At 44.3% G+C, this 17,259-nt stretch overlaps 1 protein-coding gene across 1 annotated transcript in view; it reads right to left on the bottom strand.

Annotated features, from left to right (window-relative positions):
* The window catches only part of blk (BLK proto-oncogene, Src family tyrosine kinase), a 145,003-nt gene that overhangs the window by 113,035 nt on the left and 14,709 nt on the right, over window positions 1-17,259 (bottom strand). Inside the window, exon 2 of the mRNA XM_085997027.1 lies at window positions 5,256-5,371. Within this exon, the coding sequence (XP_085853153.1) occupies window positions 5,256-5,371 (116 nt within the window). The remainder of the gene's footprint in view (window positions 1-5,255; window positions 5,372-17,259) is intronic.

The raw sequence follows: 17,259 nt of genomic DNA, 5'->3' as shown, positions 1-17,259 counted from the left end.
CGGTGCCGTTCTTCTGCAAAAATATGACTACTGGCAACCTATTGCATATGCATCGCGCTCAATGACAGACGCGGAGACGCGATATGCTCAAATAGAAAAGGAGCTGCTCAGCATCACATACGCCTGTGAAAGATTTCACCAGTTTGTGGCCGGACAAGCAATCAGTGTAGAGACTGACCATAAGCCCTTGATTGCATTGTTCCAAAAGCCACTAAATAGCTGTCCGCTTAGAATACAAAGAATGATGATCAGGCTGCAACGCTATACACTGAATGTTGCGTACACACCGGGTAAACTGATGTATACAGCAGACACGTTGTCCAGAGCTGTTGACCCAAGTGAGCCCGCAAACACCAAAATGGATGAAAAAGTGAACGCCTACGTGGACATGATCACAAGTGCACTGCCCATAGCAGATGCAAAAATGGAGCTCATAAAGACTGAGACAAACAAAGATGAAACAATGAGACGACTGAGGAAAAGCATCTTGGATGGATGGCCCAACATGAAGCAAGACTGCTCACCTGACATGGCAGAGTACTGGAACTGCAGGGTGGAACTATCAGTGGTCGAAGACATCATCTACAAAGGAAGTAAAATAGTTATCCCAAAGAGTCTGAGAAAAGAGATGCTAAAAAGGATCCATGGAGGACATCTGGGAATCGAAAAGTGTAAGAAAAGAGCACGAGAGGTGATGTACTGGCCACAAATCAACCAAGATGTGACAAATGAGGTGTCAAACTGCACAATATGCCTGAAATATCGAGCAAGCAATCCGGTAGAACCACTAAAGCCACACCCAGCGCCAGACAGACCTTACCAGAAGGTAGGCGCTGACCTATTCGTATGTCAAGGGAAGGACTATCTTGTAGTCACAGACTATTACTCCCTGTATCCAGAGGTTTGTAGACTGTACACCACCACTGCAGATGCTGTGATAACATGTATGAAAGCCATATTCTCCAGACATGGCGTGGCAAGCGAGGTCTTCACAGACAACGGACCCCAGTTTTACAATGCAAGTTTCCGACACTTTGCCAAAGAGTGGGACTTTGTCCACACAACGTCAAGTCCTCACTTTCCACAGTCCAATGGACTAGTGGAAAAATCGGTCCAGACAGTGAAAAGACTGATGTACAAGGCAAAAGACAGTGGAACTGACTTCTACCAGAGCATGCTTGTATACCGCACAACGCTGCTCGAGTGTGGTATGTCACCAGCCCAACTCCTTATGGGACGTCTGCTAAGGTCAAACCTACCCATCCCGGAGAACCTCCTGAAAACAAAAGAGGGGGAGAAAGTGAGGAAGTTCAAAGAACAACAGAAAGAAAAGCAAAAGTACTACTATGACAGGAACACAAAACCTACCTGAACTCCACACTGGTGACCAAGTAAGGTTCAAAGACAAAACAAACATATGGACTCAGAAGGGAACTGTCCTGAGTGAAGTACAACCAAGATCATACACCATTCAGACAGATGAGGGTGCTGTTCTGCGAAGAAATCGTCAAGATCTTCTCATGGGACCAGCCACAGCAAGTCAAAAGACTGATACTGTTGAACAACCTGATCACACAGCAGGTCAAAAGACTGATACTGTTGAACAACCTGATCACACAGCTGAGAAATCATCATCTGAGGCAACAACTCAGATTCAAGGACAATCAATCAGAAAATCCTCAAGACGCGTGAAGCCTCCTGAGAGACTCATTGAGCAAGTTTAAGGACTCTTGTTATAGAAGGAAGTAATGTTATCTTATTCTTTCTTCAATTCTAGGTATTTACATATTTCATGTGAACACACAAAACAAGGTTAAAAAACCTTGATCATGATAATGATAATGTAAGTTCATTAAGTGTTACAGTTAAAATGCAGAGTAATACAAAGAAAACATGTAGTTAGATAAAAGTAAAATACTTTTGTTTTAATGAAAGGGAGATGTAATGATATCAGCAAATAGTGATGGTATTTGCCTGTTTGATTATGATGCCTTACCAGCATATTTGCCTGTTTGATTATTTATGCCTTACCAGCAGAGGGCATGTGACAGAGGTAGAGTTTAGTTTTAGTTCCGGTTTTAGATGGATCTCTAAGATGGTGTCTCCTGTAATGCTGTTAACTGAGTTGAACATACTTTAGATTAAAATACATTCTCTTTCATGAATGTGTCATCATTGAACCCACATACAAATCAAGACACCCCTGTGGCTTCAGCAGATGTGGATGCCCCTTGCTCACTTTCCTGCTGCTCCTGTCTCGACACCTTTGGCGGGCGTCCTCTGGGATGGCGAGCCTGTGAGGGCTCGCCAGCAGTCTGCTGCTCCTGCAGCTGTGCAGGAGTTGAGACGTCTATCTCAGTTGGGTATGGACTCCGGCGGGGCTCTGACTGAGGGCTCTGCAGTGGCATGGAAGTGTGAGCACTTGGAGAGGAGCCTCCACTTCCTTGAGGTCTGCCACCAACCTCCCTCTCATGGGTCAGGTCCCCCTCAGTGCCTGCAAGTGGCTTGAGAGCACCTTGCTGCACATCAGGGGGGCCATGGGGACCCATATCTGCAATGGCAGTCCTACTCAGAAGGACTTCCATGAAGGTCTGGTTTCTCTGTTCAATAGATGCCCATCGCTCCTCAAGAGATGTCATTCTATTCTGAACACTCACCATGTTTTCCATACCCTGGTGACTAACCTCCTCCATGGCCGTAGCCCTCCTCTCCTCTACCATAGCCAGCCTTACCACGGAGACAGCAATCATTTCCACGTAGGTAGCCATCCTTTCCGTGTTGATGCGTTCATGCGCCAATGACTCCACAAAGGCTCTGCTCATGTTCGCTATGGACTCCTCCAATCGCTCCACACTCACAGCGACCCTAGAGATAAAACCTGCCAGAGACTCCTGCATCTGTGCATGGAGTTCCATCACCCCTGATCTTATGGATGGACCCAGAGGCAGAGGGTCGATATGCAGCTGAGCCAAGCTGGCAGAGTCCTGCGCCCTCCGACGAGGACTCTCCACTGCTGTCCCTGTCTCCACAATCTGCTGATGCTCATTTATGAGCTGTGATACACCAGGTGACAACTCTACTCTATGTCCCGAAAGTCCCACCGAGGTGTGAGTGTCTGCGCTGGTGCTGGGTGCGCTTATTTCTCCTGATGCTGCGCCCTCTGAGGTTGCAGATTCCTCTGAGGAGTCTGGCTGCTCAGGCTCTTCCTCCTGCACAGTGGGGACGGGGGCTCTCGATGGTCCTGTGGGGGAGTCAAGGAAAAAGTTAGAGATGTGATGCCAAGGTTACATGCACATTGCATTTTGCAGATGATCATAAGTCCATATGATGTAGCTTCAGAATCATTATCAGCGACTCATGCAATGCCAATGAGAGAGATGGAAAACTATTCTGTCACCAGCTTGCAGGGATGTACCTGTCTCTCCTTCCCCAACTTCCGCATCTATGTCAGCCCCGACAATCTCCAGGACACCTTCCTCCCAGTGGGTGAGCTGGGCTAATGAGGGTGGCCCTCCTCCTGTCCTGGCTTGCTCTCTCCTGTTGTGAGCTCTCTTTTCCTGCAATGAGGGAGACAAGTGGAGGTTGAGTGAGAATGGAGGAGTGAGTGTAGAGATTGCATAGCATAGATACTTAGAAGGAGACAAGATGGAGTGAGGTTGCAAGACCAAGGGCCCTCCCTGTGTGTTGTCAGTTGTGTTCAAAGCATCAGAGTGAGAGTGAGTGTGAGGGCTGCATGGTGGAATAGTTATGTGAATGTGAGCATAGAGAGGGAATGGGTAAGGGTGCATGGATGCGAGTGTCTAGTGGGATGTGGAGGAAGAGATTGCTAAAGCTGAGTGCTGGTGAGGAAAGGCAATGGGGATCAGATTGAGGGTGATGGAAACTTCATATAGTACTTACTTTTTCTGCATCCAGGTGCGCCATGTGAGCCCCAAGGAGTTGACTTCCCCAGCCACCTGTAGCCACACAGCCTTGGTCTGACTCGGAGGCCTCTTCCTCCCTGAATAAGAGAACAGGACCTCCCTGTGGGCCCTAGCACCATCCAGCAATGCCTGGAGTGAAGCCTCATCAAATTTGAGGGCAGCTCTTGCCCTCCCGCTGGCCATTGCTCCTGCAGGCTCCTGTGCCATCTCAATGGTGAAGTTTGGAAGCTTGCAGAAGAAGCAAGGCTTGCTGTGGGCCCTAAAAGCAGCAGCAATGATGACGTCATATTCTGCGACTTTCTGACTGGAAATACTCAATTGCCAAGGCTTCCCACACGTTGGAAATCAATTGGCCAATTGAGTGAAAATTGCATCAATCTCACAGACCCATTTAGATTCGTGTGGGAAACACCAAATTCGGGGAACCTGACAATTCCCCGCACCCGAGTTAAAATCGAGCCCAGAGTGTTTCCACTTGTGGGGAAGAGAAAAACTAGATATAATATATAGCCATCAATATAAGATAGTCACCAAGAAATCGAATAGGGGATTCAGAAAAAACTTCTTTACCCAGAGAGTGGTGAGAATGTGGAACTCGCTAGCACAGGGAGTGGTTGAAGCGAATAGTATAGATGCATTTAAGGGGAGGCTAGATAAGCATATGAGGGAGAAGGGAATAGAGGGTTATGCTGACAGAGTTAGATGAGGAAAGACGGGAGGAGGCTCGAGTGGAGCATAAACACTGGTTGGGCTGAATAGCCTGTTTCTGTGCTGTATATCCTATGTAATCATCACTTCCAACAATGCAGCACTCCGTCATTACTGCACTGGAGTGTTAGCCTAGTCTATGTACTGAAGTCCTAAGTGGAGCTTAGGATCCAGAACTTTCTGACTCAGAGGCAAGAGTGCTACCACTGAACCAAGGCTGTCACTTATCAAATTTTATCATCGCATGGCTGACATGGATACATGACTAACTTGGAGCAGTAGGGATGAAAAATGGGAAACTAAATGACCTGAAAACAAAACAAAAGGTTGTGAATGTCGGAATGTGAAACTAAAACAGAAAATGTCAGCAATGCACAGTGCACAATGCACAGCATCTGAAAGAGAAAATGACAGGTCAACTTTTAGGGCGAGTAACTCTTCATCACATAAGAACATAAGAAATAGGAGCAGGAGTAGGCCACAACTGTATAGCTGATCTATCTTTCTTTTTCAGATGCTGACTGACCTATTGCGCATTTCCTGTTATTACTTTAAACACTTCAGTAACACGCCTTAAAAGTCTAAGTAAAAGAAAAACATAAGCATCCTTACGGCTGTACTCACGTGCCGCGGTAACGAACTAATTGGTGGCAGGGCTCCACAATGCGTCCCATTAGCCTGGTCACTGTGGGTAAAGCTATGCCGTCTGCTTTCGCTACTAGTAGCGCAGCCCATCCTTTCTGAAACAAAAAGACAGAAACTAATTGATTCATTAATGAACATTTGACAGGTCATGTTGTTTCAATTAGCCAAAAAGGTCATCTTCCTGTTAATACACCACAGATTGCTATCGGCAACATTCTTTTTACCAACACGTGAACTTGAGAAGTGAAAAATCATCAAAAATATATTCTGAATGCAGTGCATGGGCTGAATTAAACCAGACTCAGGCCTGTGAGTGTTGTTGTGGCCTTTCATGCTGGGTAGATGGAGTCATGGTCAGGCAAAGTACACATGCCCATTAACTGCACTTCCAGTCTGTGACAGACTGAAGCTCAGCAGCATAGCATGTGTTGTTTAAGTGATACATAACATCAACGTGATCGCAATTTATTTTTCTTTACCCCAATTTTCTCCCCTCTTCTAAAGACTAGGGGCTCAAATTGCCAAGCCCCGTGGAGGCGGGTTTGGAGGCGGGAGTGGGGGGAAAATTGCAGAATCGGGGGGCACGAACCCTTCCCGCCCCCAACCCGCCTCCATGCCCGTTTCCCAGGAGGCGGGTACCCGACCTGTGCTGGGAGCCACCTCCCCAAGGCGGGAAGGGGATTAGTGCCAATTCTTCCTTCTTCTTCTTAGGCAGTCCCTCGGAACTGAAGATGACTTGCTTCCACATTAAAAATGAGCTCGCAGGTGACTGATTAGTCCAATGTGGGACCTACAGTCTCTGTCACAGGCGCGGCAGATGGTGGTTGAAGGGGCGGGTGGGTGGGGTGCTTGGGTTGACGTGCGCTCCTTGCGCTGCCTGCGCTTGGCTTCTGCTTGCTCCCAGCGAAGAGACTCGAGTTGTTCAGCGCCTTCCCGGATGCTTCTCCTCCACTTTGTGCGGTCTTGGGCCAGGGATTCCCAGGTGTCGGTGGGGATGTTACACTTTTTCAAGGAGGCTTTGAGGGTGTCCTTGAAGCGTTTCCTCTGCCCACCTGGGGCTCCCTTGCCGTGCCGGAGCTCCAAATAGAGCGCTTGTTTTGGGAGTCTCGTATTGGGCATGCGGACAATGTGACCCGTCCATCGGAGCTGATCAAAGCTCTGACCACGCTCAATGCTGGGGATGTTGGCCTGAGCAAGAACACGGACGTTGGTGCGCCTATCCTGCCAATGGATTTGCAGGATCTTGCGGAGGCAGCATTGGCGGTACCTCTCCAGTGCTTTGAGGTGCCTGCTGTACATGGTCCATGTCTCTGAGGCATACAGCAGGGCAGGTATCACTGCTGCCCTGTAGACCATGAGCTTAGTGCCGGGTTTGAGGTCCTGGTCTTCAAACACTCTCTTCTTCCTCAGGCAACCGAAGGCTGCACTGGCACACTGAAGGCGGTGTTGGACTTCGTCGTCGACGTCTGCCCTTGTTGACAGTAGGTTCCCGAGGTATGGAAAGTGGTTCACGTTGTCCAAGGCCTTGTCGTGGATTTTGATAATCGGGGGTTAGTTAACAGGCAGTTTTTGGCCTAATCCCTATTTTTAGCCCTGAAGTGTGGGCTGCCCGACAGCTTCAAACTACGCCAAGTTAGCAAGGCGGACCGTCGGGCTGAAGGGCTTGGAGGGTTCGAGATGTCCGTTGTTCAGGTGAGTGATGGGTGCATGAGTGCAGAGGTAAGTGTGTTTGGTATGTGTAAAGTGTTTAAATAAGTTTTACTTACCTTTACTTACTAATGCAGGCTTCCTTCCTTCAGGTCTCGGGAGCCCCTCATTTCACGGGCACAGAAAGCAGAATGGCCGCGAGCTGTCAAAAGTTGCAGCATTCTGCTTTCTGTTCTGGAAAAATTTCTAACTGAGTCTGTGGAGAAGGACTCAAGTTAGAAGTCAGATTGTCAGTGTTTGACAGCTTCACAGAGCTGTCAAACGCTGATATTTCATCTGTCAAAAGCTCTTGACAGATGAAATGTCAATCCCTGACGTCACCTGTAACCGGGTGTCCCTTAATTTGCCTGCTGAGCCCGCTGGGCGGGCTCAACAAGGTCAATCAAGGGAAAATCACGTGGGTTGGCCACAAATCGATGGAGGCGGGACTACAACCCAAAAAGTGGGAGTCCCGCCTCCATCACGTCCCCATTGACAAAATCCAGCCCTGGTTCTTCACCTGGTTAATGTCTCACAGCAATAAGCGTCCGCCAGGTCTTCACCCAAATGGCAATTATTAATGCATGAGCCTTGACAGTGACTGTTGGCAGGCTATTTGACCATTTGGACCATCACAGCTGAGTCTGATCTACTCTCACCTGAAATACACACTTGCAGCAGGGATCATTGGATAGAAATTAGGAACAAAAACACTGGCCAATTTTCCTGTCCCCAAACAGGGCACTGAGGCCAACTATGGCACCACATTGGCCTAGATAAGCAGCTTCAGCACAGGCCACTAATTAATCCTGGGATCTTGCTACGCTGCATAGCTCAGCTACTTCTTGGCTAAACCTACTGAGCCACGAGGAAAGCCCTCGGCCTTAAATGCAATGCCAACTTTCATGCTTGTGATCATCGAAACACCCTGTTACCAATCCCATACACTCAATAGTTGGCTGTGCTCAAAAGGAATGCAGAGCAGAGATAGGGCTACAACACTAGAAGTGCGGGATCAGTGAATTTACCTTTATATCCAAACAAGTCAGGTAACCATTAGCAGTCTCAATTATAGATGCATGCTTTTAAAAATTACAATTTTAAAAGCACAACACATGGATTATCATTTTACAAGGAACTGTGCTCATACAGAAATATTCTTCCACTAAACCAGGAAAATCCCCTGTTCGCTCGCCAGCCTGTGCCAAGTTAGCTAATCTCAGCCACGGTGGTGTTAGGGGTGCTAGAGTAAACCTCAATGCCCCAGGCTAGACTTTCTGCTCCTGAACACTGTCCAGCGTACTGTACTGGAAATTGCACATGGAAAATGGGGACAGGATCTGGCTTGACTGTGAAGCCCCCACCCCCAAACAGTTACACAGCTTGCTGGTAATCATTACCTAGGCTCACACTTAGTGAAGCTTGACCATTTAGGTGGGGTACCAGGGCATTACTGGTGCCCATGGGACCTTACCCCAGCACCAGTCAGAACCTGCAGGAGAAGAAGGGAAATTTAGAGGGGAAACAAACTGAGATTGAATTGATTAAGTTATGTTGCTTCAGCAGATTCTGTCAAATCTATCTTTCTATTTGAGACCATTTAAAAATCGAAGATTAAATCTACGCGATATTCAGGAAATATTTCACTCCTCTACACCACATGCAACGCAGAAGAGGTAAGCAGCAATGAGGAAGACTTGTCTCTAAAGTCCTCATATCTCAAACAAATTTCTTGAGCAGTTCTAATTTGGGAAATCTGTGAAAATGAGACACCCCTGTTGAAAAAAAAAATCACAATTTTTTTTTAATGAAGTATCTTTTCAATAAATGTCCTAATTAAATTGCAGAGAAAAATACAACCGTAACAATTTGAAACAAAAATACCAGGAACACACACTTTCTGACAAGCAAAGTACTTCTAGACATCTCACATTAATTGCCAATTCCATAGGTATTCAGCATTGCATACAGATGTATTATCCTTTTCATTTTCAAGAGTTGTTAAATTACTACCCATTTGGGACAAGAGTGAGAACTTTTGACAAAACCCCTTAGAACTTCTAGAGTGAAATATTACAGGAAACTTTCGTTTAAGGTTAAATGTCCGGAAAGCTCTATCTACCGGCAAAATTCAGGAGCCGTTTCCTATAAGTTTTTTTACTTCTCGTTGCTTTTTTTTTTCCAGTCAGGCTCTGCAAGGTCCAGCTGAAGCTGTTGCTTAGCTACAGAGACGCTTTTAAGCTGCGGCCGACTGTTTTGAAGCTGTTGCTAAGCAACAGGGTTTGTTGATTCACACGGAGCTCAAAAGCTCTGTATGTTTTAACATTAGCGCTGGTTTCTACGGCAGTTTTGATGGTACGGCACCAGCTCAGTCCCGTCAGTGCCGGATACCAGAAAGTTTCCTGTATATTGTACATCAACTTACATTGGGTCTATAACACAAAAACAGGCCATTTGGCCCAACTGGTCTGTGCTGGCATTTATGCTCCACATGAGCCTCCTCCCACCCTTCTTCATCTAACCCTATCAGCATATCCTTCTATTCCTTTCTCCCTTACATGTTTATCTAGCTTCCCTTTAAAGGCATCTATGCTATTTGCCTCAACTACTCCTTGTGGTAGTGCATTCCACATTCTTACCACTCTTTGGGTGGTCTATAGAAAAGCATTGCTAAAACCACCTAGTTTTTTTTTTAAAACAGTACATAGTTGGCTATATGAGCAGCTAAGGTTCCCCAATCTCAGGAATATTTGTCAGTGATAGTTTAAAATTTCCACTACAGGTCTGAAAGGTCTATTGCAATTCAATCTACCTAAATTCAGTTTCCATGTTGTCAAAAATTTCAAAAGTGAACAACATATCTTTTGTATGCCAAATTCGCATCTAGCAAACATACCAAATTTGTAACATTTTATCTTTTCTGCCTCTTACCTTAGCACAGAATATTCCTTCAATTCCTTCCTTCCCTCCTCCCCCCCACCCCACCCCATCCCTGCCTCTGTACCTGCTTAAAATCTGTTACATCTCCAGCTTTTTCCAATTCTGATGAAGGGTCCCAGGCCTGAAACATTAACTCTGTTTCTCTCTCCACAGATGCTGCCTGGCCTGCTGAGTGTTCCCAGCATTTTCTGTTGTTATACCAAATTTAAAGTCAGTTATTCAAAGTATGTGAGTGTGCTCTCCTACCCCTCCTGCTAAAATTTAACCTATTATTGCAAGTAATAAATTATCACTTTCACACGCACAACTTGAATTGTCTGTTTTATCAGATTCTTGGTCCTTTCAGATTTGAACAATGGAAGTTAAAATATGCTGTATTGGATCTTGAATAGTAATCTTCAGTGAGAGGCTCAAAGTATCTGAATAAAAGTAAAACTAACTACACCATACAGATTGGTTTAAAGAATACAATATGTAACTAATATTGCCACTTCACCATTTATCACATATTTGTTTATGGAACCTTGCTGTGCACAAACTGGCTGCCACATTTCCCTACATTACAACAGTAACTACATTTCAAAAAGCAGTTCATGGGCTGTGAAGTGCTTTGGGGCTTCCTGAAGACATGAAAGTTGTTTTATAAATGCAAATTTCTTCTTTCAAAACAGTTCTACAGACCCCAGCGGTGCGAGCTCTGTTCAGAATGTCAAGCTGTGTCAATGATTGCACTGAGACAGTTAGATCTTGTTTACACAGGGAAAGAACTCTTCACATCAGATGGGCAATTGTATTTTGGATCCATTTTATTCAGTGCAATCTAAATTTTAGAGGGTTAGGCCTGAGACAAATATCCCAGTTGTCCATTCCTCCTCCATCCAAATCCAGAACAATGAGATGTACATCTCTGGAGGCTCTCGTGCAGCATTTGCTCCCTATAGACCACTAGATATTGCAGACACACACACATATCATTTGCTAGCCAGTTAAATAGCTGCTCACCCCTAGGCTCTTTTACCTGTCTTTGCCACTGTGGCTCCAGCCAAACAGCAGCCACTCAGCTGCCAAGCACTAAGGAAATGTAAAGAGGCATGCCTGCACAGAGGATTCATTTTTCCCGCTCCAAATGGGTGCCACTATTTGTATTTTTTTTTTAAATGGATCATCACATCCCAACATGAAATGTCTCAACTGTACCAAATCCTGGGCATTCAACGAATAACTCAAGCCGGTACAACTCGCGCCACTTTGCATTCAGAATGCGGCTCATTGCTTGTCCCAAAGTATTCACTGCTTTAAATCCCTAAACAGTTTCCCTCTAAAGTGCTAGGTAGTATTAATAAAGTGATCCAATCATTGAACTAAAACTCTCAGACTATAGTTGTAATGTCTGTGTGTAATTGAGACACGGACTGCAGAAGTTGGTTATAACAGGTGTTTACTGAATGGAGACAAAACTGGAACTACTATACAAAGTTACTGCACAGGCTTATATACAGGGGTGGTCACTACTGGTACTGCAGTATACAGGGGCTGCAGAATATAGTTCCTTCTTCAAGGTACATACACTACAATAGTGTATATCGATTCTGTTTGCGATGATTCTTCACGTTTGATATTCATAAGAAAATGAAAATTGAAGTACCTCCTGCTCTTCTCTTTGAATTTCAGCAACTAGCTCATTATGAGCCACTAAACTTTAACAAATCATTTCAAGTTCTGAAGTGGCTTTCTCACAGGCAGTCATAATCCTAAATGAACCACATTACAGAGGCATCTGCCTGAGGAGCTAGAAATTCAGTGTGTTAGTGCCTCCGGGGGGTGCTAACGGGGCACAAATGAATTATCGCCCGGGCACAGCACCGCTAACGACTCCTGCTAAATTTGTGGGAATTTAGCAGCGGCAGTAACCTGTAGCACCCCACTCCACTGCGCAGGCGATGATGAGGTCATCACCGTGTGCAGCGCCCCGTTTTCGCCCTGCCTGCAAAATTGGCCCTCGCCCCCTGAATCTGCGCCGGGCAATGACAGCAACCAATTCAGGGGGCGGGAACAGAGCGGCAGGAGGCTCGCAGGGCACTAAGTAAAGGGGAGGTGACGGGTGGGGGAAAGAAAAATCAGCCGACTTACTTGTCACGGCCTGTTGCATCTTTGAGCGCAGGGTCCATGCCGCGATCTGGCAGCCCGGCACTCCTCGCGTGCCATGCTGCTGGCACAGCACCCTGCTCCCCGGTGGTCCAGGTAGGGCCCCGCAGAGTTGTGGGCTTGGGCCCTCCCCTTTCATGAGGGGAGGAGCCCTTCCATGCGGCAGCACTAAGTGACCCAGTGCGTAGCGCTGCAGAACGCACCGCACCAACATACGGGGTTAGAGGTCTAAGAAGGAAGCGGAGCATTTGATTTAGCGCTCCACCTCTCTCTTGGGGCGCTAAAACTGAAGTTCGTGATCGCCAGCGCTATTTTTCGCCGGGCGCTAAATTTAGCACCCAGGCGATGTTAATGACCCAAAATGGTTGCTAACGAATTTTTCCCCCTATTTATTTTAAATTTCAACCATAAAACTGGCTCGCTGGAAAAGTGACATTAAAGGCTGGTTTCCTGTTTTGTTCTAAATGCTGCATTTGTGCCTTTAAAAGGCTTACTGCTCCATGCTATGGTATTTGAACTTTCTACCCTCCCCAGAAAAAAAACTTTCCATTTATGTCACTGGGTTTTTAAAATACCAGATAATGAAAATGTTAGAGAGAAGTCACATTTGGCTTTTTTAAATTAATACTTCAATCTTAAAGAAACCAAGCATTCTTGTACCAAAATAGGCTCTGTAACCAATTGATTTGTTTCCCTTTGTGTGGGGACTGGGGAAAGAATTCTCAGTCTGTGTTTTATAATTTGACAGGCAAATCATTACAAGAAAACCTGAGTAAAAGTGTTGCAAGTGCTGGACATCCAAAATATAAACGGAAAATGCTAGAAATGCACAGCAAGTCCACCAGCATCTAAAAGAGCACGATAGGTTAACATTCAGGTATAGCCTTTCATCAGAACACAAGAGGACCTGAGCTTTGGTTTCAGATCTGGACTAACCAAATCTCACTGCAGAAAATGCTCGCACTCAATGTAGAGTGTGGAGAATGTCTTGGAGTTGTCACTAATGTAGCAAACAAGCGTTTCTTAAAAGAGTTGTTGCCTCTCATACAATTTCCTTCCGACCCTTCCTCTCAAGAAAGCAGTGTCTCATGAAAACATAAATCATTGTGGAACAAGAAATGCGCATTCAGCCCATCAAGCCTGCTCTTTCAACAGATCATGTACAATCTATCCCATCATAGACTCTACCACACCTATTAAATCTGTTGAGGGAAAGTTCCACTAAATTACTCAATAAACCCCCAAAGGTAACCAAATTAACTCTACAATATCCATCATGTCTCTATGTCAACCCTGAGCTGAAAAGTTCTCTCGCTCTCTCTCACTTCTAGTCCTGTGAATTACACACATTAATACAATGGCACAACATCAATAAATCATTGACAAAATCTTCACCCAAATAAACAGTGCAGCAAAGGACTGCAAGAAAGATTGGAACATGCAGGGCATTTTACAGAGGGGTCAACAGTACAGCTTTCCTTCAAGAAAAATCAATTAAAAAGCTCACTAGTTCATGAAAAATAAACACCTTGGAATGCAAAACCGTTAATGCAAAACTCAAAACTGTAAAAAATGTCAGATTGATTTTACAAACCAACCTGCTGCTAAAAATTATAAAATATATATCAATAATTTCATCACAGCAAATGAAAAGGGAATACTATATGAAGTTTAGTTCCATAGAGTGTTGGAAAGATATTGAAGAGAGAAAAACAGAAGGAAAAAGTGACCGAAAAATAAATGTGGTGAAGCTGTCAAAAGACTGGGGGTATTTTTTACCATTCGGCGATGTCATAAAATGGGCGATATTGAAGTCAATGGAAAGGAAAATCAGGCGTGGGGTATAATGGGTGGCTAGTTCGTTATTGCCCACTTTACGCAATTGCCCAACGTTAAAATAACCCCCAGTAAGACTAAATCAAGAACTGGCCAAAGGAATTTCTGCAAGCCCCGAAAATAAAGCCATCTTTTATTTTTCTGTTAAATTTCCTTTTAAAATTATCCCATATTCTGAAAAATATGGATAGGTCACACTGTCATGTACAATAAACAAATATGCATTTATATAGCACCTTTCATAACCTCAGGATGTCCCAAAGCGCTTCATAGCCAAAAGAAGTACTTTTTAAGTGCAGTCACTTTTGTAATGTAGAGAAATGCAGCATCTAATTTGCACACAGCAAGGTCCCACAAACAGCAATGAGCCCAATTGGTTGGCACCCCATCCACCACCTTAAACATTCACTCCCTCCACCACTGGCGAACCGTGGCTGCAGTCTGTACCATCTACAAGATGCACTGCAGCAACTCGCCAAGGCTTCTTCGGCAGCACCTCCTAAACCCGCGACCTCTTCCACCTAGAAGGACAAGGGCAGGAGGCGCATGGGAACACCACCACCTCCAAGTTCCCCTCGAAGTCACACACCATCCTGACTTAGAAGTATATTGTCGATCCTTCATCGTCGCTAGGTCAAAATTCTGGAACTCCCTCCCTAACAGCACTGTGGGAGTACCTTCACCACATGGACTGTAGCAGTTCAAGAAGGCGGCTCACCACCACCTTCTCAAGGGCAATTAGGGATGGGCAATAAATGCTGGCTTTGCCAGCGACGCCCACATCCCATAAAAAATATTTTTTTTTTTAAATAACTTGATCATCTGTTTTAGTGATATTGGTTGAGGGATATATGTTGGCCAAGACAGCAGGAGAACTCCCCTGCTCTTATTCAAATAGTGCCATGCGACCTTTTATGTCTACCTGAGAGGGCAAAGGGGGCCTCGGTTTAATGTTGCAACTGAAAGACGGCACCTCCGACAGTACAACATTCCCTCAGTACTAGGCTGAGGTGTCAGTATGGATTATGTGCTCAAATTCTGGTGTGCAGAACAAACCCACGACCTTCTAACTCCAAAGCGAGAGTGTTACTACTGAATTAAGACTGATGCCTAAATACAAGACATTTTGGCCTAAAACTTTGATGGCACCGTGGCTGTATTACAAGGGTAAAATGGATGCCTAAGCATCCAATATGATGGGCGGCATGCACGTGCACATTCCGCACCAGAAGTGTGCCATCGGCATATTGGTAAAAGCTCATGCATCGGGGTCCAGAGCGCACACCTGAAACAGGCTTTAGGCCCTTTGTATATGCATATAGGGCCTCTCTAACGGTGAAGCACTCTCTCAGTACTGCACTAAAGTGTCAGCCTAGATTATGTGCTCATGTTTCTGGAGAAGAGGCTTGAACCCATGGCCTTCTAACTCAGAGCCAATAGTGCCAGCACTGCATCGAGGTTGATATCTAAATTGTCTTCTTATTAATAAAGACAAAAATGTTTGATGTAAAACTACTCAAAATAGCATCATGATAATATAGTATTTGACAAGAATATTAATTGCATACACTTACTCAAAATATTTATGTAAAAGTATAATAATCCAAATAAACAAATGAATGCAGTTGTGTAGAATTCTGACTGTAAACTTCAAAAATTATGGCGCCCCCCCACCCCCTCCCCCCAAAAAATTAAATGAATATCAAAAGGGTGTAAAGGGTGTTTATTTTATTTTTTTGTTCACCAAACAAAAATTTTACTTTAGCAAAACTAGAGAAGGGAAGAGGCCCAGCATGGCAGCCTTGAACAACAAGATTCTATGTGAATTTGTGGAGACCCTGAAAACAAACCAAACCCCCCCCCCACCCCCCAAATTTACATAGTAGAAAACAGAGATGGATAAGATTCGGCCTTTGCAGGTGCTCCAGCAGAGCATGTATCAATCAAAACATAAAACCAGAAGCAGAACCATCAGATTTTGCTTTCCATAGATCTCTATCAAGTACGCATGATCGGTGGCATTTGAATAGCATGAAAGTGTTGAAGTACGAGAAGAGAATTTCAACAATAAAATAATGTTAAATTTTTAAAAACTGAGCGAGACAAAGATTTATGTTTAGTGCTGTAAAAATCGTCATTTAAAATATAATTTTCATAGATGACATATGAAGGGAAGCGTGGAAATATTTTGAAAGTTGTGAAGACAAACAATATTCAACAGCTGAAGGATTGACAATCCCTCTGGGCACTCACACTGCTGCGATATCTAAGAGACAGCTCAGCATATAGTGTTTGAGGATCACTCATTGGAATTTAATAAAATATCAAATTCACATGGAAACAGGACAGATAGTCAATACTTAAATTTCAAAATCTGTACATTATTACTTTCCAAAAGAACCCAGCTAAGATTTTCTATATCTTAGCAGTACCGAACACCCAAACAGTATTGTGTGCCCGAAGTATGGGGTCAACTGGATGCCTATTTGTGAGCAATCAACAAACTACCATAAATATCATGGCACAGGCAGAACTGAGCAGCTAAATGAGTTAAAGCAACTTTTAAAAACTGGGTCTGCAAAACATTTCTGCTAGATGTTAAATGTTATTGAGCGCTGGTTGTACATATCAAGATCTGTGCAACACTTGACAGAATAGGATTTTGGGGGTTGTTTTGCATATAAGTCTGTGTCAGTACAACACTGGGTTATAAAGCATAATATCAGTTACATTAAAGCACCATAGATATTTTGTTTTGGAAAGCTAGTTTCATTATTTGTAGATTTAATGCAATATTCACTTTGTTAACAAAGAAAAACAAAGTCAATTTTACTCATATTAGATGCCCTTTTAAGAGTGAATCAAATTATTTTTCAACTAAGTTTGGATTGATTCTAACTTTATTTAAAATGCTACATGAAGAGCCCAACGTCCACGTCTCAATAACTGAATAATCTCAGGCATTTTCACAATACCCAGGGACATGAGGAAGAAAATCCACTCTCTCCACTATTATTTGTCAAAGTACTGACAACTTTAGCAGTACATGTGATATTAGAGCACAAGATTTGCATTGATCCAAACAATCTTATTTCCCACTTCACTAACCTCAAAGAATTCACTTACCCTTTTATCAAAATATTAGTTTTCAACATACCTAATTTCTTCCAGCCTCTGAAGCATTTGACATAAGTAAGAAAACGTACCTCTTTGCCAGTTCTTCCTGATAGCGTATGGCCTTTAGCTCAACTTGACATCAAATTTCCGCACGGTAGCTGAGTCCGCTCGCAGATGATGTGACTAGGAACATTTCACCCACTCACCAACCCGTAAGCTCATCTACTGTGGTCCAGTTTGATAATCTTCTTGTACCATA

The sequence above is a fragment of the Somniosus microcephalus genome, chromosome 9, assembly GCF_052327205.1.
Source record: "Somniosus microcephalus isolate GS21.2 chromosome 9, FLI_Smic_1.0, whole genome shotgun sequence".
In the NCBI taxonomy this organism is placed as follows: domain Eukaryota; kingdom Metazoa; phylum Chordata; class Chondrichthyes; order Squaliformes; family Somniosidae; genus Somniosus; species Somniosus microcephalus.
This window is presented reverse-complemented; position numbering and strand designations above follow the sequence as displayed.